Source organism: Anomaloglossus baeobatrachus, chromosome 7, assembly GCF_048569485.1.
Source record: "Anomaloglossus baeobatrachus isolate aAnoBae1 chromosome 7, aAnoBae1.hap1, whole genome shotgun sequence".
Classification (NCBI taxonomy): domain Eukaryota; kingdom Metazoa; phylum Chordata; class Amphibia; order Anura; family Aromobatidae; genus Anomaloglossus; species Anomaloglossus baeobatrachus.
Genome location: NC_134359.1, coordinates 110,011,889 through 110,038,288, shown reverse-complemented (window position 1 = coordinate 110,038,288; position 26,400 = coordinate 110,011,889). Strand labels below are relative to the sequence as shown.

The 26,400-nt window shown below is 44.3% G+C and overlaps 1 protein-coding gene across 2 annotated transcripts in view; it reads left to right on the top strand.

Annotated features, from left to right (window-relative positions):
* The window catches only part of ARMC8 (armadillo repeat containing 8), a 218,410-nt gene that overhangs the window by 142,655 nt on the left and 49,355 nt on the right, over positions 1 to 26,400 (top strand). For both annotated transcript variants that reach the window (XM_075317585.1, XM_075317584.1), the window contains one exon: positions 6,212 to 6,307. In XM_075317585.1, the coding sequence (XP_075173700.1) occupies positions 6,212 to 6,307 (96 nt within the window). The remainder of the gene's footprint in view (positions 1 to 6,211; positions 6,308 to 26,400) is intronic.

Genomic DNA, 26,400 nt, shown 5'->3' with positions numbered 1-26,400 from the left:
TCCAGCACCCGGATTTAACCCAGAAGGTCACGCCAAATTAAAATTATCGGGGTCTTTCCTCCACGATGTCTCACAGATGCAGTCCTCTCCTCTCCCTCAAGAACTTTCCTCACTGACGGTCTTCCCAACCATTTTTCTTGACAAAGCTCCTCCCCTTGTTTTTTTAAAAAAAAAAAAAAATCCCTCTCGCTCAGGAGTACCAGGGAAGCAGCTTACGCATTGTGGCCACCTAAAGACCTTTTGAACACGTTACACCATGAGCTTCAAACATTACATTTTGTACACAGTGGATTTGCAGGTCTGGGACAGCCGAGCCTTACACCCCCTTGTTGACAAAAAGCGAGCTCTTCTCCCTGCAGAGTGATGTGCTGGGGTACAGCAGACCTGAATAGGATTTATCTGCTTTCAGCTTTCATCTCCAGCCCTCGGTGTGGGAGAGGGGCAGGACTGCAAAAGTTGTCTCATTACAAACCCTTCTAAGGCTATGTGTCCACGTTGCTTTTTACCTGCTTTTTACCTGCTTTTTTGCTGCTTTTTCAACTGCAGCGTTTAATGGCAAAATAGATGTGCTCTGCTTTTCAAGCAAAGTCTATGGGAATTTGGGTTTCTTGTGCCCACTATGCAGTTCAAACTGCAGCCTTTTTGTTGCAGAACTTTGGACAAAAACTCAGCTTTGCAGTCCAAAACCCAAATGGCAAAAACAATTGACATGTCAATTGTTTTTGCCATTTGCGTTTTGAACTGCAAAGCAGAGTTTTTGACCAAATTTCTGCCAGAAAAAGGCTGCAGTTTGAACTGCATAGTGGGCACAAGAAACCCAAATTCCCATAGACTTTGCTTGAAAAGCAGAGCACATCTATTTTGCCATTAAACGCTGCAGTTGAAAAAGCAGCAAAAAAGCAGGTAAAAAGCAGGTAAAAAGCAACGTGGACACATAGCCTTATGGCTCTCCTCTCAAATTCAAATGAGCTTTATTGGCAGAAACCAAAAACTAATTAGCATTGCCCAAGCAAGTTTATTACTGCTGTATGACTGCTTCCCAACACTAACTTCTAGAGGTGAAAGCTGTTAATCATACTCTAGTGCAGTCATGGCGAACCTTTTACAGGCAGAGTGCCCAAACTGTAGCCCTAAACCCATTTTTTTCCGACGTGCCAACCAATCCTATTATGTAAATAGTTGATTTTAACCTTACCTTTGCCATCTTCTCTTCTCTTCAGCAGGGTTCATCACGCTCATGCATGCTTACCACACATTGAAGCTGAGCCCCTGCCCTTTCCAGACACAGCAGTTGGATTGTTGATTCTGGAAAAAATTGCAGCATATTAGACAGATTTTTAGTATGGAATGCAGTCAGATGTCACCCTGTGATCCACATCTACATTTCAAAGTCTGAACATCCTGAAATCCCATAAAAACGTGCGAGTTGCTCCCCTCCCCTTTCATTGTGTAGTTATGTCCCCTTCCTGGCCACTTCCTGGTAAATATGTCCCCCATCCTGATATATATTTCCTACATTCTGGTATATTTGTCCCCATCATGGTCCCATCCTGGTAAATGTACCCCATCCCGGCATATTTCCCATCCCGGTAAATGTTCCCCATTCCTGGTAAATGTTCCCCATTCCTGGTAAATGTTCCCCATTCCTGGTAAATGTTCCCCATCCAGGCATGTTCCCTTATCCTGGTAAATGTTCCCCATTCCTGGTATGTTCCCCATTCCTGGTATGTTCCCCATTCCTGGTATGTTCCCCATTCCTGGTATGTTCCCCATTCCTGGTAAATGTTCCCCATTCCTGGTAAATGTTCCCCATTCCTGGTAAATGTTCCCCATCCAGGCATGTTCCCTTATCCTGGTAAATGTCCCCCTTATCCTGGTAAATGTCCCCCTTATCCTGGTAAATGTCCCCCTTATCCTGGTAAATGTCCCCCTTATCCTGGTAAATGTCCCCCTTATCCTGGTAAATGTCCCCCTTATCCTGGTAAATGTTCCCCTTATCCTGGTAAATGTTCCCCTTATCCTGGTAAATGTTCCCCTTATCCTGGTAAATGTTCCCCTTATCCTGGTAAATGTTCCCCTTATCCTGGTAAATGTTCCCCTTATCCTGGTAAATGTTCCCCTTATCCTGGTAAATGTTCCCCTTATCCTGGTAAATGTTCCCCTTATCCTGGTAAATGTTCCCCTTATCCTGGTAAATGTTCCCCTTATCCTGGTAAATGTTCCCCTTATCCTGGTAAATGTTCCCCTTATCCTGGTAAATGTTCCCCTTATCCTGGTAAATGTTCCCCTTATCCTGGTAAATGTTCCCCTTATCCTGGTAAATGTTCCCCTTATCCTGGTAAATGTTCCCCTTATCCTGGTAAATGTACCTCATCCAGGCATGTTCCCTTATCCTGGTAAATGTCCCCTTTCCTGGTAAACGTCATCCTTCCTGATAAATGTTCCCCATCCTGGCATTTTTCCTTATGCCAGGATGGGGTACATGAACATGCCAGGATGTTTCCCCCCATCCTGGTAAATGTATCCCCCATCCTGGTAAATGTACCCCATCCTGGCATGTTCCCCCATGCTGTTAAATGACTCCATCCTGGTAAATGTACCCCATCCTGGCATGTTCCCCCATGCTGTTAAATGACTCCATCCTGGTAAATGTACCCCATCCTGGCATGTTCCCCCATGCTGTTAAATGACTCCATTCTGGTAAATGTACCTCATCCAGGCATGTTCCCTTATCCTGGTAAATGTCCCCTTTTCTGGTAAATGTTCCCCATCCTGGCATGTTTTCCCCCCATCCTTGCAGCCATGTTTTCCCCCCATCCTTGCAGCCATGTTTTCCCCCCATCCTTGCAGCCATGTTTTCCCCCCATCCTTGCAGCCATGTTTTCCCCCCCATCTTTGCACATTTCCCCCATCCTTGCAGCCATGTTTGCCCCGTGCTCTTTGCCCCCGTGCTCTCCATGTTTGCCCCCGTGCTCTCCATGTTTGCCCCGTGCTGGCTCTGTCCCCCCACACCTTGGCCGCACACAGCCTAAAAATAAAATAAAAAAAAACTCACCTTCCAGCACAGGTTCCCGCGCGGCCACAAGACGCTGGCGCTGCTTTCTGACGCTCCTCCGTCTCCTAGGCAACAGGCCTGCAGCCCAGGAGAGGAGGAGCGAGAGGGAGGAGAAATGTCTCCTCTGCTAAACACCACTTTGTACTGTCGGCGCGATCACACCGACAGTACAAAGTGTCTGTGTGGCGACAGCGCGCGTGCCAGCACAAAGGGCTCTGCGTGCCCTGTTTGGCACGCGTGCCATAGGTTCGCCATCACTGCTCTAGTCTGTTCTCCTCACTTCAGAGCACAACAGACCTGTATCTCATTATTAGAGATGAGTCAACCAGAGGTTTATTTTTTGGTAGTCTGTTTCCAAATCCGAAGTTAAAGTTCAAAATTCAAGTAAATTAAAGGGAACTTGTCAGGTCCAATATGCACCCAGAACCACGCGCAGTTCCAGGTGCATATAGCTAATCCCTGCATAACTGTCCCTGTATCTAGTAGCATAGATAAAGAGATGTTTAGAAAAAGTATTTCTAAAAATCTTTTATGGTATGCTAATGAGAGAGGGGACTAGTCCCCTGGGCGTTCGTTCCTCTGGCTAGTCGGCTCCATTAGCATGTTAGTACGCCCCTGTGGGCGTGCTATCATGCTAATGAATGTGCAGCGTCAGAGGATGATCTCACCTCTCCGCTGCCATCACCGCCCGACACTGGGTTTCCGTTCAGTGCGCGTGACCACAGAGGTTCAGTCATGCGCACTACTTCAGTTTGAAGGAAGGATGCGTACAGCTGGCTTCATAGTGCACATGACCAAACCTCTGGGGTCATGTGCACTGAGCTAAAATCTAGTGCCTGGCGCAGTGGCAGCGGAGAGGTGAGTGAGATCATCCTCTGACGCCGCACTTTCATTAGCATGTTAGCTCATCCACAGGGGCGTACTAACATGGTAATGGAGCCAACTAGCAAGGGGAACTAATGCCCAGTAGACTAGTCCCTGCGCTCATTAGCATAAAATCTAAGATCTTTAGAAATACTTTTTCTAGTGTATACAGGGACAGTTAGTGAGGGATTAGCAATATGTACCCAGAACTGCTCGATATTCTGGGTACATATTGGACCTTACAGGTTCCGTTTTTAAGAGTGCACTGCAAACTATTCAAGCGAGCAGCTGTGCCTGGGTATGATTGATGTTCAGCCGTGCGCGAGCTGCGTGCAGCTTTTGAACAGCTCACACTGGGGTTAAAATCGGCATGATCTGATGTAAGTGTGCACACATGAAATGTAAAACCCTTCCCACACTCCCCAGGAAGTGTTCTGCTTATGGCTGGCTGCATGTGGGCAGAGACACCAACTGCCCAATCAGTGACTTCCATTGTGGTTCTGTTCAAGTCAGTGTTCCAAACCGAGCCTTACCTAAGGTTCTCACTCATCTCTACTCGTGATGTCTTGCCCAGAGTCTGTTCTAAGGTGCAATGGGGAGGGGTTCTTATTTTCCCCCTTGTATGTGGAAAGAGCTGGAAATATTATGAAAGGAGAGCTACTAGAAGTGTTTGTAATGATACTCAGCACTGCGCTTCCCCCCCCCCCCCCCCCCACACTGAGGGACAGCTTTCACCTCTTATCTCTGACGGTCAATCACACTCAGGTCTGCTGTTGGCACATCATCAGTGCAGTCAGGAGTGCAGACTCAGTGCTATTGTGGGGGTATGCTCTTCTTTCCCAGTTGTTTTGCTGCCTATTTATCATTGGTTAACATGAGAAAGAGGAAGATATCACTGTGGGCATGTATATCTCTGACATCACCCACCCTATAGAAGAACAAAAAATAAATAAAAAAAGGAACACTTTTGGTATCAAATACCTGATGGCAAATTTCTCTGCAACAGTGAGGCGAATTTTTTTTTTTTTTATTTTTTAATCTCAAATGTTTTCTTCTGCTCTAGAGCCACTATTACATCGTGTGTTTAGTTCAACATGAATAAATTGGTGAAAGGTCCTCTTTAAATGTGAATTAAAATCAATGACCTGATGAGTAAAGTTTGCCTCTGTTCATATAAAGGTGAATGGATCACCAGAAAAGGAAAGGCCGACGCTAACCCAGGCATGAAAATTTTTAAAAAAAATCTAACGTACAGGGTCTTCATGATATCAGCTGTTCTGATTTATCTGCTCTATTGTATATTGGACAGCTCACAGATCCATTACAATCAAATGTGCCTTTTTAACGTTTGATTTTTTTTTTCTTATTGTCCATGAAAATGATCTACAAATAAAATGGAGGCATATGCTTATTTGACCCAAGTATGCAGCCAAAAGTTGATCATTCAAGTGTGTGTGTGTGTGTGTGTGTGTGTGTGTGTCTGGGCCCCTGAAAAAGTGGATTGCTCTGGGAACAAAAATGGATACCGCACTGATTGTAAAGATGACAAAAACAAAAGGACTAGCGGACTGATTTAAAAAAAATAAATAAAATTGCCTGTACATTTTTCACGCACTAAAAAAACAACCTTAAGTATGAAAGCGCCCTTAGTTTGTTTCTGATTCTGGGATAATGCTTGTGTGAGACTCCTCCAGATATCTCTTCCGCTTTCTCTGAGCCTCTTTCCTTGCACTCCTACACTGCTCTAGACAAGCAGGAGACACCTCAGGCTTCCAGCCTCTGCTATAGCCGCTTACATAATGGCGATGTCTTACTCAATGACTCGCTGCATATCAAAAAGACAAACCCTTCTATTGGCGAATTAAAGCGTTTCCTTCTCTTACAGTCTTACAGAATGTCCAGATATTACTAGCGCTTCTTGTGCGTGCGTGTGTGTGCGGTATTTTTTCTTTTTCTTGCAAGTGTTATTTGCTTTAGCCAATGTCCATACAACCAGTTTTCTCTCTCCTTGATGGGGTAATAAAGTATGTTAGCGTGTTGTGTACACCACACCAGGGGCAGTAATGTTTCTAGTACACGTACATGTATGAACAGTAGCTTATACTTGTATATAAATCCTCATTGCCCTTTAAATAAGAATCCTAATAATGCTGAGGACCCCCATTACCGACCTCTCGCCATAAAATTGTTTGTGTGGATGTCTTATAAGATTTGTGAGTGCTCGGTTACACTTGCGTTCAGCAGACTGTCTCACAGTATTCTTTGTTATCCTTTATTTTTTTCTAATATCAGCTTGACCATGATTTAAAACATGCCCACGAGCTGCGCCAGGCGGCCTTCAAGCTATATGCTTCCCTGGGAGCCAACGATGAAGACATCCGGAAGAAGGTGAGTCTGGGACAGGGATGGCCTCCCGTTCTGTCTGCCAGCAGACACGGTGCAACACCCACCTGAGAAAAGCCTCCAGGAAGAACACTAACAGTGACTGTCATGTGGCCGAGAGGGTAACACAAACATGAATTGCTGAGGAACCTTTCCTGCTGGTTGTAAAGTAGAATAGTGTGCCGGTGAGAATAACAAATGCCTTCCATGTCCTCTGTTCAGCTTCAACCCTGTACATGCCACGTCAGCCCGTTCAAGTGCGCCTTTTACTGTAGAGGAAACTGCGTTTCATACCCAAGTAATAATTATCCAAACCTGCTGCTGCAAGGACACTTTATTATTTATTTATAGCATATGAACTTGTAAGTTGATTTTCCCCGGCCTACCTATTATTTCAAGCCTTCCCAATCCATCATGGAGATTGTTAAATAAATTTGCCATGACTCCTTTGTCCTGAGGATGTCATTGATTTATAGTAACTTGGCAGGCTTCCTGTCACTTTACATGTTAAAGGGAACCTATCACCAGGTTTTTTCCTTATGAGCTGCGGCCACCACCAGTAGGCTCTTATATACGGCATTCCAGAATACTTTATATAAGCGCCCAGGCCGCACTGTATAACGTAATAAAGAGCTTTATTATACTCACCTAGAGGGTGGTCCAGTCCTATGGCTGTCACTGCGCTTGGGTCCGGCGCCTCCTCTCTGCTGCTCCTTTTTCGGAGCCTTGTATGGATGATGTCATCCATACCGGCCAGCATTGCGGTTTTGCGCAGGCACACTTTGATCTATCCTGCTATGGGCAGATCAAAGTATTGTAGTGCACATGCACCGCCGGTCTTTGACCTATCCCCGCAGCTGCGCATTACAGTACTATGATCTGCCCTCAGCATGGCAAATCAAAGTACACCTGCGCAAGACCGCAATGCTGGCCTGTGTGGATGACTTGGGAAACGTCATCCACACTTAGCTCAGAAGAAGAACACCACAGAAAGGAGGTGCTAGACCGGAGAGCAGCGACAGCCATTGGACCGGACCGCCCCCTAGGTGAGTATTATAAAAGTTTGTTTTTTTTGTTGTGTTTTTTTTTTTTTTACTTTCTACAGAGCGGCCAGTGCCCTTTTTATATACAGTTTTCCAGAATTTTGTATGTAAGAGCTCACTGGTGGCCGTGGCTTATAGGGGACAAATATGGTGACAGGTTCCCTCTTAATTTTGCATAGTAAATATCAACAAAATTACAACATGAGAAGGTCACTATCAGTATTCCTTCAAAAAAATCAAATGTTAGGACCTATTTTTAAGAATGCTTCCATCTTTAGAAGCTGAGCTTCAGTACCCAAAAACAGCCACCACTTACTGTACGAGCTGTGGTGCTCTAACTACAGTGTGAACTATAACAGCTGTTTAATGGGGGTGTCGGGTGATGCACCCCAATTGATCTGATATTTTTGACCCCAAGAGGCATCCTTACGTGCTCTATTCTGGCTGTCCTCTCACATTGGATTTTAAAGTTTTTTGTTTTGGCTTTGTAAACCAAATTTTGCATGATGATCTTTTGCCGTCACTCTTAATATGATGATGTGCAGGCCTCTGTTTAGTATTGGCGCTAAAGTTTACAAAATGGGCCTATTGGCGCTAAAGTTTACAAAATGGGCCTATTGGCGCTAAAGTTTACAAAATGGGCCTTTAAACCTGAGAGCAAATGGGTTTGATTTCCTGCACCATATACCACAGTACATCAGTGTGGCACTACATACTTATAAACTGTTTCCTATAAAGCTCAGCCACAGGCTTGCTTCATAGGAAGACCAAGAGGGCAGCAACAGGAGCCTTCAGTGGGCACCCAGCTATCTTGGCAACCCATTGGCACCTCCCTTCGTCGTCTGAACACTTAAGTTAATTGTTGCATTTTATGTGGCTGGAGCAGCTAAGTGGTTAAAAATCTGAGATTCAAGCTTGCTCCAGTTGCTGGTTTTAGAAGCAGGTGCCAGCGGTATAAAACAGCCAGCACCGACCACATATGGAGCTTCACATAAGTACGGTGGGTGTTTGGAACGGTTTAATAGGGATTTCTGGGTATATATAGATTACTGTCCGAGGGAACATGAATGCACCACGGCTCCTTTACTGTTAATAACCCAAACTGTCCTGTAACACCAGAACTTTACTTACCAGACTAACATATAGGAACACATCGAGGGAAGGGAAATGTTTAGGATCAGGACTATAGGTTACTTCCTAAATACAGAAGAGGTTTTATTTAGGACATTTAAACACTAACTATAATGAAAGGGTTAGGGTCGTTTCACTATAGAAGACACATGATGTGTGCCCTGTTATCCTAACACCTTTAACTTGCAATTTTCTTTCTCCTCACTTCCACATGGAGGGGTGTGCGGTCAGGGGATATCATGTGTATGGATACTAGTTTTGAAAGTCATCGTCAGTATTGTGCACCGCTGCCATTCTAGTAGATTGGGGTCCTCCACCGTCTGTTATGCCCCCTTCACACGTCCGTATAAAAACAAGTACATGTGGGACAGTCCATTTTGACCATCTGTGTTAAATTTTTATCACATCTGAGTGTACGTTTAAAAAAAAAAAAGTGTGCCAGCCATGTTTTCTTTTTCGCTCCTAATTGGGAGACCCAGACAATTGGGTGTATAGCTATTGCCTCCGGAGGCCACACAAAGTATTACACTAAAGTGTAAGGCCCCTCCCCTTCTGGCTATACACCCCCAGTGGGATCACTGGCTCACCAGTTTTGTGCTTTGTGCGAAGGAGGCAACACATCCACGCATAGCTCCACTGTTTAGTCAGCAGCAGCTGCTGACTATGTCGGATGGAAGAAAAGAGGGCCCATACAGGGCTCCCAGCATGCTCCCTTCTCACCCCACTTCATGTCGGAGGTGTTTGTTAAGGTTGAGGTACCCATTGCGGGTACGGAGGCTGGAGCCCACATGCTGCTTCCTTCCCCATCCCTTTTTACAGGGCTCTGGGTGAAGTGGGATTCTATCGGTCTCCAGGCACTGAGACCGTGCTCCATCCACAGCCCCTGGTATCTGCTGGACATGGAGCGGAGTATCTTCAGGGACATGGCCCTGCTACATGGAGGTACTCTGTGTCCCTGTGGGGACCGCGCAGACACACGGCAGCACTGCTGGGTGTGTTAGTGCGCCAGGGACAGCGGCGCTGTCCGCACTAGTGCCATCGCACACCACAGCGTTGCTGGGTGTGTTAGTGTATTGGGTGACTACTGCGCTAACCGCCGCTGCCATTTTTATTTAAGGCGCCGCTGGGATTTGTGGTGCGCCGGGGACTTCCGCGCCGGCCAGCACTGATATGCCGGCCGCGCTTATTAACTCGAGTCCCCGGCTTCTGGGCCTAGTCTCCCTTCGTTACCGCCCACAGGCCTGACAGTCAGGGTAGGGGCGTGACGCTGCATAGCACAGCAGCGCTGAGAGCTGGAGTATGTTTTGCATACTCCACCCCTCTCACTGTGTGCACTGTGAAACCGGATTCCCGCACTTTCTCAGGCACGCCCACGGCTTCCTTCTCTACAAGGACGCCGGCAGCCATTAGTGTCAGTTTCTGTACGATACAGAGACAAGTGTGGAAGACCCTGGCATTCTGATAGTCACACAATCGCTGCAACAGGCGTTAAGCAGCACCTGTGGTGCTAACCCCACTAGTGCAGAAGTGCACTTATAGATATGCTTGTACTATATACATTGCACTGTTTGGTCGCACGTTGTATATACCCTCCTGGATTGTGCGGAGGAGTTATCAGCATATTCTCTGTGTAAAACAAAGGTGCAGAACCACATGTTTTTCTATGCAGCCGGTACAGCATGTACGGCTATACGGCCGGCAGGTTACATAGACCCCCATTATATCCAACTCAGCCGGAGTCTCTGCTAATGGCCAGAGGATGAGGACGGTGTCTGCAGTATTTACTGACAGATTTTCTGAGACTATGGCTATGATACTAGAAGCCTAGCAGTCCGGACATGTCTCTCACAACATGGGCACTGTTGAATCATTGATCCATGGCCCCCCTCAGTGTGAACAACTAACAGCTCCGGGAATGTCACACGCATCCCAGAGTCACGGCTCTGCACAGACGTCAGTCCCAGACAGCCTAAGCGGGCTCACTATGAGCGGCCCTCGGTTTCATCAGGGTCCTAGCAGAAGGACTCTCTGTGTAATGAGGCGGAAGTAGCGGCTCAGGATTCTGATCCTGAGACCGCTCTCAATCTAGATACACCTAATGGTGACGCCATAGTGAATAATCTTATAGCGTCCATCAATAGAATGTTGGTTATTTCTCACCCAGCTCCTCCAGTGGAGGAGTCAGCTTCACGTATTTTTCTGGACCACTCTGCCTTCAGAGAGGCAGTCCAGGAACACCACACTTATCCAGATATGCGCTTCTCCAAACGGCTTAGGATACACGTTATCCCTGCCCCCTGACGTGGTCAAGGACTGGACCCAGTGTCCCAAGCGGCATCCTCCAATCTCCAGGCTTGTAGCTAGATCCATAGTTGCAGTGGGAGATGGAGCTGCACTTAAAGATGCCACTGACAGACAGATGGATCTCTGGTCTAAATCCATCTATGAGACTGTCGGCGCACCGTTGGCTCCAGCATTCTCACCCTTGGGGCACTCCAAGCTATTTCAGCTTGTCTTACACAGATTGACACGGTTACACGTACATCTGTGCCGCAGGTGGCATCCTTAACCTCTCAAATGTCTGCATTTGTTTCTTACGCGATTCAGGTTGCCCTAGACTCTGCGAACCGTACGGCAGTAGCCTCCGCTGCTCCGTGTTTTTAAGCAGAGCCTGGTCTGCTCGTTAAGTGAATGGAAGGCAGATTCTGCTTCCAAAAAAGGTTGCTTAACCAGTTGCCTTTTTCTGCTGACCGACTGTTTGGTGAGCGTTTGGATGTAACCATTAAACAGTCCAGGGGTATGGATTCATCCTTTCCTCAGCCCGGACACAACAAACCCCAACAGAGCAGGACGCAGTCGTGGTTTCGGTCTTTTCGAGGCTCGGGCAGGTCCCATTTTTCCTCGTCCAATGTGGACTCAAAAGGATCAGAGGAGCTCAGATTCTTGGCGGGCTCAGTCACGCCCAATAAAGAGACAGTCTGAAAACCCGCTTCCAAGGCGGCTTCCTCATGACTTGCGGCCTCCTCTCTCCGCATCCTCGGTCGGTAGCAGGCTCACCCGCCTTGGCGATATTTAGCTGCCATAGGTCAATGACCGTTGGGTGTGAGACATTCTGTCTCACGGGTACAGGATAGAGCTCACTTCTCGTCCTCCAACTCGATTCTTCAGAACTTCTCCACCTCCCGGCCGAGCCGCTGCTCTTCTGCAAACAGAGTGCACTCTATAGGCAGAAAGAGTGATGACCCCCGTTCCTCTTCAGGAACAAGGTCACGGTTTTTACCCCAAGTTATTTGCGGTGCCTATAAGAACGGGCCGTTCCGTCCCGTTCTGGATCTAAAACTGCTCAGCAAGCTCGTGGACACCAGGCGGTTCCGGATGGAATCCCTCCGCCATGTCATCGCCTCAATGTCCCAATGAGATTTCCTAGCATCATTAGGCATCAAGGATGCTTATCCACACGTGCCGATTGATCCAGAGCACTAGCGTTTCTACGCTTCGTTATAGGAGACGAACACCTTCTGTTCGTAGCTCTACCTTCCGGCTAGCGACAGTCCCACTGGTCTTCGCCAAGGTCAGGGCAGCAGTAGTCACAGTCCTGCACTCTCAGGGTCACTCTGTGATCCCATATTTAGACGATCTACTTGTCAAGGCACTCTCTTAGGAAACATGCCGACACTGCCCGAACGTTGCGCTGGAGACTCTCTAGAGTTTTGGGTGGATCATCAACTTTTTGAAGTCAGATCCGACCCCGACCCTATCGCTAACATATCTAGGCATGGAGTTTCATACTCTCTCAGCGATAGTGAAGCTTCCGCTAGACAAACAGCATTCACTACGGGCTGCAATCTCTTCTTTAAGAACCAGTCGCACACATTGAGACGCCTCATGCACTTCCTACGTAAGATGGTAGCAATGGAGGCAGTTCTTTTCGCGCAGTTTCATCTGCGTCCACTACAATGTGACATTCTCCGCCAATGGGACGGGGAGTCGACCTCCCTCAACAGAGTCGTCTTTCTTTCTCAGGCGGCCAAGGAATCTCTACGGTGGTGGCTTCTTCCCACCTCATGGTCAAAAAGAAGGTCCTTCCTATCCCCATCCTGGGCGATAGTTACGACAGACGCGAGTCTATCAGGGTGGGGAGCAGTCTTTCTCCACCACAGCGCTCAGGGTACGTGGACTCAGCAAGAGTCCACCCTTCAGATCAATGTTCTTGAACACAGAGCAGTGTATCTTGCCCTACAAACCTTCCAACAGCAGCTGGACAGCAAGCAAATCCGACTTCAGTCGGACAACTCCACAGCGGTGGCATACATCAACCACCAAGGAAGAACGCGCAACCGGCAAGCCTTCCAGGAAGTCCGGCAGGTTCTGATGTGGGTGGAAGACACGGCATCCACCATATCCACAGTTCACATCCCAGGCGTGGAAAACTAGGAAGCTGACTTCCTAAGTCGCCGGGGTGTGGTCGAAAGGGTATGGTCTCTTCACCCGGACGGGTTTCAGGAGATCTGGCGCCGCTGACAGAGGCCGGACGTCGATCTAATGGCGTCACGGCACAACAACAATGTGCCAGCTTCATGGCACGGTTTCACAATCATCGAGCTCTGGCGGCAGACGCCTTAGTTCAGCATTGGTCGCAGTTCCAGCTACCTTATGTGCCACCTCTGGCATTTGTTGCCCAGAGTGCTGCGCTAGATCAGGACCGACTGCGGCCGCGCCTTCCTCGTCGCTACAGATTGGCCGAGGATGTTGTGGTTCCCGGTTCTGTGGTGCCTCACGGTAGGCTAACCGGGGGCACTACCAGACCAATCAGACTGGCTGTCTCAAGGGCCATTCTTCCATTTGAATTCTACGGCCCTCAACCTGATGGTGTGGCATTGAGTCCTGGAACCTAGTGTCGTCAGGATTACCTCAGGACGTGGTTGCCACCATGAGACAGGCTAGCATACCAACGTCCGCCAAGATTGACCACAGGACGTGGAAGATATTCTTATCTCGGTGCTCGGCGCAGGGTGTTTCTCCCTGGCCGGTTGCATCGTCTATGTTTCCTTCCTTCCTGCAATCTAGGTTGGAAAAAGGGTTGTCGCTCAGTTCCCTTTAGGGACAAGTCTCAGCGCTATCTGTATTTTTTCAGAAACGACTTCCTCAGGTACGCACGTTCCTACGGGGAGTTTGTCGTCTCAGCACTCCGTACAAGCGGCCGTTAGAGCCCTGGGATCTGAACAAGGTTCTAATTGCTCTCCAGATGCCGCCTTTCGAGCCTTTGGAAGAGGTCTCCCTTCCCGCTTTTCTCGGGAAGTGGCCTTCTAGTAACGGTCTCGTCTCTTAGGAGAGTTTCCGAGCTAGCAACGCTCTCATACAAATCTCCCTTCCTGGTCCTTCACCAGGACAGGGTAGTTCTGCGTCCGATTCCGGAATTTCTCCCTAAGGTGGTATCCCACTTTCATATCAATCAGGATATCACCTCACCTTCTTTGTGTCCTCGTCCAGTCCATCATTTTCAGAAGGATTTGCATCTGTTGGTTCTGGTGAGAGCACTCAGGTTCTACTTCCCGCATGGCGCTCCTGCGCCACCCGGATGCACTCTTTGTCCTTGTCGCTGGTCGGCGTAAACAGTCGCAAGCTTCTGAATCCACCCTGGCTCGGGGGATCGAGGAACCAATTCTTGAAACCTACAGTTATACTGGGCTCCTGGTTCTCTCAAGGCTGAAGGCCCATTCTACCAGAGCCGTGGGTGCATCCTGGGCATTACGGCACCAGGCTACGGCTCAGCAGGTGTGTCAGGCACCTACCTGATTGAGTCTGCATACTTTTACCAAGCATTTTCAAGTGCATACCTACGCTTCGGCAGACGCCAGCCTAGGTAGATAAGTCCTTCAGGCGGCGATTGCCCACCTGTAGGAAAGGGCTGTTTGACGGCCCTATCACGAGGTATTCTTTTACCCACCCAGGGACTGCTTTTGGACGTCCCAATTGTCTGGGTCTCCCAATTAGGAGCGAAAAAGAAGGGAATTTTGTTTACTTACCGTAAATTCCTTTTCTTCTAGCTCCAATTGGGAGACCCAGCACCCGCCCTGTTTTCTCGGGGTTTTTCTGTTTTTTCGGGTACACATGTTGTTCATGTGGTATGGTTCAGTTCTCCGATGTTTCCTCGGATTGAATTGGTCTTTAAACCAGTTATTGGCTTTCCTCCTTCTTGCTTTGGCACTAAAACTGGTGAGCCAGTGATCCCACTGGGGGTGTATAGCCAGAAGGGGAGGGGCCTTACACTTTTAAGTGTAATACTTTGTGTGGCCTCCGGAGGCAATAGCTATACACCCAATTGTCTGGGTCTCCCAATTGGAGCTAGAAGAAAAGGAATTTACGGTAAGTAAACAAAATTCCCTTCTTTTCCAGTATGGATCTAGAAAATGAAATTACGAGGCTTATCCTATACTTTCAATGTGAAACACGTACAGCACACATATGTCACATAGATGCCATCGATATGCTGTATGCATTTACACAGATTCAGACTTGTATTGACCCTTGTCATCCGTGCTGCTGAAAATAAATACTGATGTATCCGGTTAACATGGTCCATGTGAAAACACGGAAATGTGAAACCCATCGGTTATAATCGGTACTTGTGGATCCGTGAAAAAAAAAAAAAAGTTGATGCCACACATAGTGGATACACGGATATGTGAAGGAGGCCTAAGAGACAGCAGACCTCTCTGAAGACCTAGAACCACAAGCATGCCTTGATTTTAGTGTAGTCAATCTAATATCAGGCTGTCCCAACCATTTGGTGATCTCGCTCTTCTCACACTTGCACCAATGCTTCCTAATGGAGAACAGCTGATCTTTTTGTACGTAGAACATAATATATTTTTTTTATTCTCTAGTTTTCTTAAGCCTCGGACAGTTGTGATTGTAGCGCTTAGTTTACGAACAGCGATGTTTATTAGCTGACACATGAAGTATGACTTCTTTGTTCTGTAGTAAGTGATTGTACAAGCTCTTATTGTAAATTATATTTAGCACTTGGCACTATGACTGTTCATACAATGTGATCAGTATCCGATAGAGACCTTATTGTTGTAATGTGTTATGACAATTAACGTTGTATTGTAAAAAGTGCAGAAATGTGGACGTCTGCTCCGGTTCGATCTTTCCTGGATTTTTGCTTTTTGTGAGCAATTTTTATATATTTTTTTTTTTTTTCGTTAATATTTAATGTGCAAATAAAACTTGTTTATGATCTTGTAATGGAAAGTGTTTGCGGATTTATAGCAACTCCTAAAATGTGCATTATTGTGGTTTTTGTTGTGGGGTTTTGTTTGTTTTTTGTTTTTGTTTTTTTTTGCTTTTGTGTTCTGCAAATCTGCTTTTTGGGTTTTGGGTGTTTTTTTTTTTAGCATAGTTAATGTTGCCACTTATATTTTCAATTATCATAAAGTGCTGTACAGACCTATTACTGTCTGAGTAGGGATTTCTACAGACTTTATGAATCCCAGGATGCGAGGCTAATGGAGCGTAAGAGCCATGTGTAAGATTACACTGTCTACTTGGAAGTGGCTGTGTAAACAGCAGTTTATATTCCATGAGCGGACAGTGGCGATGGCGAGTACAGGGGCTGGGCGCACACACTAAAATTCACTCACTATTACATTTTGCTATGTACAGCAAAGCAAGCAGCCTGTGATTTCTTTTTCAACACCTTATCCAAATCCATATCTTTTTGTTTGCTAAAAATGGACACAAACAAAATCTATGTAATCCTGTAAGGCGTTTTACATCCTGATAACCTAAGGGATGTAAGAAGGAATAAAAGAAACCGTCACCTATTCCCAAGAACTCTATGTTCGCTGAATGTCTTCCTCTAGTGTATACACACACAACTGTGCCATGTTATATTTAATGTGTAAGGAATTTTAGCTACATAGTGTCTGATTAATGTCGGTCCCACCTCTGGGACCCACAAGAGATTCAAGAGTTGGGACCTCTGTGAACCTCTTATAAATGTATGAGATGAGACAACTAACCATATTTACCATTATAGTCTCATATACCCTTTTAACCTGTTTTTTATTTTTTTTTTATTGTAATCCAAAGAGTAATCAGTAAAACCAAATTCTACCCCATTCTGTGTTAATGATGGCTCTATCAAATTCCCCATTTTGCATGCATTAAAGGGAGCCTGTCAGGTGCAATATGCACCCAGAATCATGAGCAGTCCTGGGTGCATATTGCTAATCCCTGCCTAACCGTCCTTCCATCTAGTAGCATAGATAAAGATATCTTTAGAAAAAGTATTTCTAACTATCCTTTTATGATCTGCTAATGAGCGCAGGGACTAGTCGCAAGGGCATTAGTTCCTGCACTTATTCCGCCCTCTTAGCATGGAAGCACACCCACAAGGAAATGCTATTCAATGTTCATGCCCATTGCCCAGTGTGCAGCCATGTGGACGTGCTATCATGCTAAGAGGGTGGAATGAGCGCAGAAACTAACGCCCTTGTGACTAGTCCCTGCGCTCATTAGCAGATCATGAAGGATCTTTAGAAATACTTTTTCTAAAGTTCTCTTTATGTATGCTACAAGATAGGCAAATAATAGAAATACTTAAAAATAGCAATATCCGCTCCCCAATTAGTAGACAATACCCTAGTATAGACAAAGAGAAGCAGCTATCGGCAACTGATCGCACCTGTCGGTGTCACCAATAAATACTGTAAATGCTGCTGTGCAGATGGTCTATAGGTATATCCGACACAAGAACAGTTGTGTGAGACATACCTCTAGACCATCTGTGCAGCAGCATATATATTGTGTACAGGGATTAGCACTATGCACCCAGCACTGCTCGTGGTTCCGAGTGCATATTGCACCTGACAGGTTCCCTTTAAGTGTTACTCCAATTTAATGAAACCTCAGACAAAATACATACAAAGCCATTCAATGTTATTGAAATATAAAACTACGCAATAAAATTAGAATTTAAAAGGTATTAGTAAAAACAAGAAACTATGAAAGCAAGTAGAGGCTGACGAGTGACGCAATATAATGAAAATAAGATTACAATACCAAGGGTGGCCACCAGATGGCAGAATATTACTAATGAATAATAACCGGCATGTATAGGCACATACAGTATATTATGTCCACAGTTAAATACAGTGCAACCCCAACGGGTTTCGGCCCCCAGATGAAGTGGGATCGAAATTTGCTTTGGGGTTTGAGATGGAGGCCCATGTGGTGACAGTCTATTGTGTGGCCTGAGTTTAATATCTTTATTTTGTGTGTAATAAATTAAATTTAAATTTATCTTCTCACAAAAGTGAGTACCCCCCCTCACATTTCTGTACACGTTGTTATATTTCTTCATGGGACAACACTTAAGATATGACACTATGATATATAATATACAAGCTGTACACTGACTACTTTACAACAGTATGAATTTTGTGTTCTATAAATAACTCAACACACGGCCATTAATATCCAATTGCTGACAAGTGAGTACACCCCTAGGTGAAAATGTCCAAATTGTGACCAAAGGATCAATATTTTGTTTGGCCACCATTATTTTCAAGCACTGCTTTAATTGTCTTGGGCATGGAGTTAAGTAGAGCTTAACATGTTGGCTCTAAAATCCTAATCCACTCCTCCATGATGACATCACTGAGCTGGTGGATGTTAGAGACCTTTGCTCCTCCACCTTCCGTTTTGAGGATGCCCCATAGATGCTCGAGGTCTGGACACTTGCTTGGCCAGTCCAGCACCTTTTTTACCCTCACTTTTTTTTTTTTTTTTTTTTTTTTTTTTTTATCAAGGCAGTGGTCACCTTGGGTGTTTGGGGTCATTATCATGTTTGAATTCAAAGGCCTTCATGGTTTCTTCAATGAATTGTAGCTCCTCACAGCCGTTACCACTCATGCAGCCCCAGACCTTCACACTCCCTCCACCATGCTTGACTGTAGGCAAGACATACTTGTCTTTGGACTCCTCACCTAGTTGCCACACATACTTGACACCATCTGAACCAAGTAAGTTTATCTTTGTCTCATCTCAGACTACAGGACATGGTTCCAGTAATCCATGTTTGCAGTCTGCTTTCTTCAGCAAACTGTTTTCGGGCTTTCTTCTGCATCATTGGAAGAGGCTTCCTTCTGGGACGACAGCCATGCAGACCAATTTGATACACTGTGTGGTGTATGGTCTGAGCACTGATGGGTGGGACACCAACCCCGGTAACGTCTGTGGCAATGCTGGCAGCACTCATGCGTCTATTCTGAAAAGACAGTCTCTGGATAGGATTTTGAGCACGTGTACTCAATAACTTTGGTCGACCATGGCGAGGCCTGTGCTGAGTGGAACCTGTCTTGTTAAACAACTATATGGTCTTGGCCACCGTGCTGCAGCTCAGTTTCAGGGTGGTGGCAATCTTCTTATAGCCTGGGCCATCTTTATATTGAGCAAAAATTTTTTTTTTTTTTTTTTTCTTGTGAGATCCTCAGAGAATTCTATGCCATGAGCAGCCATGTTGATCTTCCAATGACCAGTATATGAGCGCGTGTGTGAGTGTTAACACCAGATGTAATGCCTGCTCCTCATTCACACCTGAGACCTTGTAACACTGAGTCACATGACACCGGGGAGAGGAAATGGCTAATTGGACACAATTTGGCCATTTTCACTTAAGGGTGTACTCACTTATGTTCCCAGCGGTTTAGAAATTATTGGCTGTGTTGTTATTTAGAGGGCACCAAATTTACACTTTTATACAAGCTATACACTGACTACAGTACATTGTATAATCTTCCGTGTTGTCTCATGAAAAGATATTTAATATTTACAAAAATGTGAGGGGTGTATTTAATTTTGTGATCTACTGTGTGTGTGTGTGTGTGTGTGTGTGTGTGTGTGTGTGTGTGTGTGTGTATATGAGGGAGAGATTGAAAATGTGTTACCTAGAGGCTTCACAATGTACATTATAGATATGACAAGTCAGCCATCTAATCATTCTCTCCGTAAATAATTATCTTTATTTATATAGCCAAAATATTCCACAGCACTTTACATACAGTACATCAGCAACACTGCCCCTTTTGGGGCTCCCAATTTAAAGTCCCTACCAGTATGTCTTTGGAGTGTCGGAGCAAAGCCACGCAAACACTGGGAGAACATACAAACTCCTTGCAGATGTTGCCCTTTGTGGGATTTGAACCCACAACCCCAGCACTTGTGCGAATAATCAGCTGCCAATCATCATTCACAATGCTGTATTGTAAAGCCTAAGGGAGGGAGAGTACAAAAACATGAGCCCGAGAGAAGTCATTAGTTTTGTTTCAGAATGTTTGTTAGGCCTAGCACACACAGCGAGTAATAAAAAAAATCGCATTAGACTCGGACTAATATTACTCTATGGGGCAGCACCCATAAGCGATTATTTTCTCAGCCCTAATCGGACCGAGAAAACAGTCGCAGCATGCTGGGGGTGCAATGCGATCTTGTTCCACTCGCACCCATAAAAGTCTATGGGGAGAGAGAAACATTACATTGCTCTTGCGTTACATCAATGTAACGTGAGAACAGTGTGATTCTCTCATCAGCCAGCAACAGAGGAGATGGGGAGATAAATCCCTCCCTCCCCTCCGCAACTGTGGTCTGATCGGACGAGTGGACCACAGTCTCATGACACTCTGCTCCCTTTGTGCTGCGAGCGTGAGCTGAGTGTCATGCGAGGACTCGCACTAATCCCCGTGTGGCCTCAGCCTTACTTGGCATCTTCGGCTACCAGGTAACTCTCTTTTACACCGCCATTATAGTTGCTTTACTGAAAAAGGCCTAGAAATCCGCCACTATCAATCAAGAAAATGTTACCTGCTTCTGAAATGCTGCGATAAAGAAGTCCAAATTAAAGGGTTTCTGAAGATTGTATATCTATATCTGCATATTTCCAGCATATACAGTGCCTACAAGTAGTATTCAACCCCCTGCAGATTTAGCAGGTTTGATAAGATGCAAATAAGTTAGAGCCTGCAAACTTCAAACAAGAGCAGGATTTATTAAGAGACGCATAAATCTTACAAACCAACAAGTTATGTTGCTCAGTTAAATTTTAATAAATTTTCAACATAAAAGTGTGGGTCAATTATTATTCAACCCCTAGGTTTAATATTTTGTGGAATAACCCTTGTTTGCAATTACAGCTAATAATCGTCTTTTATAAGACCTGATCAGGCCGGCACAGGTCTCTGGAGTTATCTTGGCCCACTCCTCCATGCAGATCTTCTCCAAGTTATCTAGGTTCTTTGGGTGTCTCATGTGGACTTTAATCTTGAGCTCCTTCCACAAGTTTACAATTGGGTTAAGGTCAGGAGACTGACTAGGCCACTGCAACACCTTGATTTTTTCCCTCTTGAACCAGGCCTTGGTTTTCTTGGCTGTGTGCTTTGGGTCGTTGTCTTGTTGGAAGATGAAATGACGACCCATCTTAAGATCCTTGATGGAGGAGCGGAGGTTCTTGGCCAAAATCTCCAGGTAGGCCGTGCTATCCATCTTCCCATGGATGCGGACCAGATGGCCAGGCCCCTTGGCTGAGAAACAGCCCCACAGCATGATGCTGCCACCACCATGCTTGACTGTAGGGATGGTATTCTTGGGGTCGTATGCAGTGCCATCCAGTCTCCAAACGTCACGTGTGTGGTTGGCACCAAAGATCTCGATCTTGGTCTCATCAGACCAGAGAACCTTGAACCAGTCTGTCTCAGAGTCCTCCAAGTGATCATGAGCAAACTGTAGACGAGCCTTGACATGACTCTTTGAAAGTAAAGGTACCTTACGGGCTCGTCTGGAACGGAGACCATTGCGGTGGAGTACGTTACTTATAGTATTGACTGAAACCAATGTCCCCACTGCCATGAGATCTTCCCGGAGCTCCTTCCTTGTTGTCCTTGGGTTAGCCTTGACTCTTCGGACAAGCCTGGCCTCGGCACGGGTGGAAACTTTCCAAGGCTGTCCAGGCCGTGGAAGGCTAACAGTAGTTCCATAAGCCTTCCACTTCCGGATGATGCTCCCAACAGTGGAGACAGGTAGGCCCAACTCCTTGGAAAGGGTTTTGTACCCCTTGCCAGCCTTGTGACCCTCTACGATCTTGTCTCTGATGCCCTTGGAATGCTCCTTTGTCTTTCCCATGTTGACCAAGTATGAGTGCTGTTCACAAGTTTGGGGAGGGTCTTAATTGGTCAGAAAAGGCTGGAAAAAGAGATAATTAATCCAAACATGTGAAGCTCATTGTTCTTTGTGCCTGAAATACTTCTTAATACTTTAGGGGAACCAAACAGAATTCTGGTGGTTTGAGGGGTTGAATAATAAATGACCCTCTGAATAAACTTTTCACAATTTAAAAAAAGAAATAAACATTCTTTTTTGCTGCAGTGCATTTCACACTTCCAGGCTGATCTACAGTCCAAATGTCACAATGCCAAGTTAATTCCGAATGTGTAAACCTGCTAAATCTGCAGGGGGTTGAAGACTACTTGTAGGCACTGTAAGTAGAAGAAAACATGTTGCATTCATAATCGATTTTAATAAAATATTTTTTCTATTTAGGCAAATTTGACACAGATTATAGAAACTAGGCAACAGTTGTGCATGGCTTCATCAAAGCCTGACAACTATGAGTGTATCAACACTTCATGTAGACATAGATGAAGCATTAATACTTGTGAAACGCCCCTGGCCTTCTTTTATATACCTTGTGTCTGATATACTTGAGATTAAGAACCTTATATTATTGATGGTGAACACCACATGCTTTCTTACACTTTTTCTGGACTCCTCAAACACTAAAAGGTTGCATGCACACGTTGCGTCGTGTCCCTGCAGAAATTTCTGCAGGGATTTGACAGCACATGGATGCAGCGTTTCTGCAGAAAAAAAGCTGATTTCATGCGCTCTGGATGCAGCCTCTCCCATAGACAGAGTGGGAGCTGCATCCAAAGCGCACAGAAGTGACAGTCACTTCTTAGAACACAGCGATTTGGAACAAAATTTTGGCATCCAAATCGCTGCGCTCTCAAACGCAACGTGCGCACTTCTCATGCACAATCTTCATAGATTGTGCAGGGGACGCAGGTTGCATGCATTTATGCTGCGGTGCAATACGCAGCGTAAATGCATGAAACTCTGCAACATGCGCATGAGCCCTAAGGCTATGTGCACATGTTGCACATTTGCTGTAGAAATTTTCTGCATCAAATCTGCAGTTTCTGGAAAAAGAAGCACCAAAAACACATTCGTTATTTGCGTATTTTTTAGCTATGCGTTCTCAATAAAGTCTATGTGGAAGGGCGAAAAAAAAAAACGCATCAACAATTGACATGATGCAGATTATTTTCTGCACCAAATCTGCAACAAAAAATAAATGAGCAACGTGCGCACAACACTTCAGAATTCTCATTTGGCTTTTCTAGCATAAAGATAGGTATGCAGAGATGTGTCAAAATCTGCATCAAAAACACAATGTGTGCACACGGCCTAAAGACAGATCACACCTACTAAGGTCTACAAGCAGCTTGGTCTCCAGACTGTAGGCCAACGCTGTTATCTACCACTTTAATGTGACTTATGGCAGTGCCACACCATATTTTTACATACTGTATATTAGACTGTTAAATGCTTTTTTTTCTATTTTACACTTCGACTTGACCATATATCCTCACCTAACTCACTCTGTGCAGATGACATTGTAACTACTTTATCAAGTTAACAATTATTCAACAGAGCTAAAACAAGTGATTATTACTCAAACCCCATTATACCAAATGTGCCATACTTCCAATGTCCACATTAATCTGTGAAGGCAACATTAGGCTTCCATTATATAAATGCGCTCAGTCAGATAATGCCTTGATTTAGTAATACCAGTTATAATTAACTAGAGGAAAGTCCAGCTAACTTATGCAACAAAAGTAAAGAGCTAAGGAAATCCAGTTCCTGCAATTCAGTAAACTATTAATAAAAGGATTTATTGAAAATTCCACACAGAGAACATAAGAACAAAATATGCAACGCGTTTTGGATCACTTGATCCTCCTTCATGGCAAAAATTGAAATTTGTAATAACTTCTTTTATAGGTTTTGGATTATGGGAGCTGGATTTCCTTTGCTCAATAATACCATATAATCCTAGGGAAATGATCATATTTCACAAGGTTGTCCTACTATGTACAGACAGAGACTATTCTAATCAATTTTCCAAAGCTATAGTGGGTAGCTCAAATTGGTTATACACTCCCCCAAATCCTGTTTTCGTTTTTTGTTGTTTGTTTTTTTTGTTTGTTTTTTTTTCCAAAACAAATAAATCATTGTTATATTTGATAAGAGGGAAGAACAGATCTTCAGGCCACCACTATGAGGTGGTGGAATAAGGTTTTAGGACCCAGTATGTTATTCAGTAGCCTCCTAGGTAGAGATGGTTTATAGAAAAACTTATGAGTCCACGGGAAGAACCTTCTCTGTCAAAGCGAAACCCTTGTTACCTTTTACATTACTAGATCTTCCTGTCACCTCCAAATGGATTATTACTGTAGGAAAAACTATTAGAATATGGAAACAAGATTTTATTCTAAAAAGCTAATTTTTATTTATTTTCCATCTTGGAGGTTACACAGTATGAAGACCAAAAAAGAAAAAACCCTAAAACTTAAACTTTATGATTTCAATTAAATTCAGATAGTTTCCACAAAGACATCAAACACAAACACTGAGGACATAGGACAATGCTTGAGTGCAAATAAGCCATCAAAAAATAACCTCATAAAATCTCCCAACTATCAGTATTCAATCCACAGCAATTTAATGTGTCAGTGAGAGAAGAGGTATTAAATTGCACATCAAGCAATAAATAAGTCCCAATTGTCATATAAATGAAATTTTATATACTGCCCATAACAAAAATGGCAGTGGTGAAAATGGGAAAAGGTGCTGCAGAGCAATAGGGGGTGTGGCCAAACAAATCCTTTTATAAGGCCCTACATTGCCGCGGAGGTTGGCACCCTAAACCTAGACGCAATGGCGCCCCCGCTCGTCGACAGCTCACCCTTCTTTCCCTCCACTGTTCTCAAGTACAGCTGGTCTGGGACGAGGGGAGTGCAAGAAAAATGCACTGCAAAAAAAAACCACAATCACCAATCACACACTGTTAGAGCAATATCAAATTAAATGCAATAAATGTCTCATGGACAATGTTTGTTCAAAATACAATTTTATTTTTTTTTTGCCCCATTTAAATGCACCAAATCATTATAAAGTGCTCAGTGCTTCCCAGAATATTTTCAATCGAGTTCCTCACCAGTTATACAAAGTGCTACGTGTATCTTTGTTTAAAATATCTTATAGATTTTATCAGGGCTGTGGAGTCTGAGTCGGAGTCGAAGCTCATTTTGGTGGATTCGGAGTCTGAGTTAGTATAAAATACTCAGACTCCTAAAATATATAATAAATTGGGGACAGTAGTGCAATGCAGAATGTGCTGAATATTTTACTAAATAATAACATTTAGTATAATGCTTATATTTCAGTGAAAAATTTATTGTAGTACAATGTGAACATTAGACATTTAATCATTTTTATGATACAATAATCAAGATATTTAGAACATAAAATATATTTATTGGAATACAACTTTAGAACACAAAAAACTAAAATTGTAAATATGTAATACACTATGTAAAGTGTGTGTGTGTGTGTGTAATACGATATATATGTAATCTACTGTATATTATATAGTGTATTAGATATTTACAATTTATTACAGTTTTTTGTGTTCTAAAGTTGTATTCCAATAAATATATTTTATGTTCTATCCAAATATCTTGATTATTGTATCATAAAAATGATTAAATGTCTGATGTTCACATACACATGTTCATGTATTACAATAAATTTTTCACCTAACTATAAGCAATATATGTCGGAGTCGGTGCAAGAGAAATTGAGGAGTCTGAGTCGAAGGTTTGGTTTACCGACTCCACAGCCCTGATCATTTTATACAAATGTGTTTTAGCAATCCTCCTGGGACCCCAACGTGCTCAAAGAGGATAGTTTAGGTGTCAAAATAATAACCTTGGGTGACCTTAGAGGAATATCTGTAAGGTGACAGAATTGCAGTATATTGAGAGATCCTCAATAAAGGCCCAAAACGGATCTCTCAGGTGACAGAATTGCATTATATTGAGAGATCCGTTTTGGGCCTTTATTGAGGATCTCTCAATATACTGCAATTCTGTCACGTTACAGATATTCCTCTAAGGTGACCCAGGGTTATTTTGACACCTAAACTATCCTCTTCTTTGAACACATTGGGGTCCCAGGAGGATTACTAAAACATATTTGTATAAAATCTATAAGATATTTTAAACAAAGATACACGTAGCACTTTGTATAACTGGTGAGGCACTCTATTGAAAATATTGTGGGAAGCACTAAGCACTTTATAATGATTTGGTGCATTTAATGGGGCAAAAAATTGTATTTTGAACAAACATTGTCCATGAGACATTTATTGCATTTAATTTGATATTGCTCTAACAGTGTGTGATTGGTGATTGTGGTTTTTTTTTGCAGTGCATTTTTCTTGCACTCCCCTCGTCCCAGACCAGCACTTGAGAATAGTGGAGGGAAAGAAGGGTGAGCTGTCGACGAGCGGGGGCGCCATTGCGTCTAGGTTTAGGGTGCCAACCTCCGTGGCAAGGTATGGCCATATAAGGAGTTGTTTGACCACACCCCCTATTGCTCTGCAGCACCTTTTCCCATTTTCACCACTACCATTTTTGTTATGGGCAGTATATACATTTCATTTATATGACAATTGGGACTTATTTATTGCTTGATTGAATACATCTTCTCTCACTGACACATTAAATTGCTGTGGAT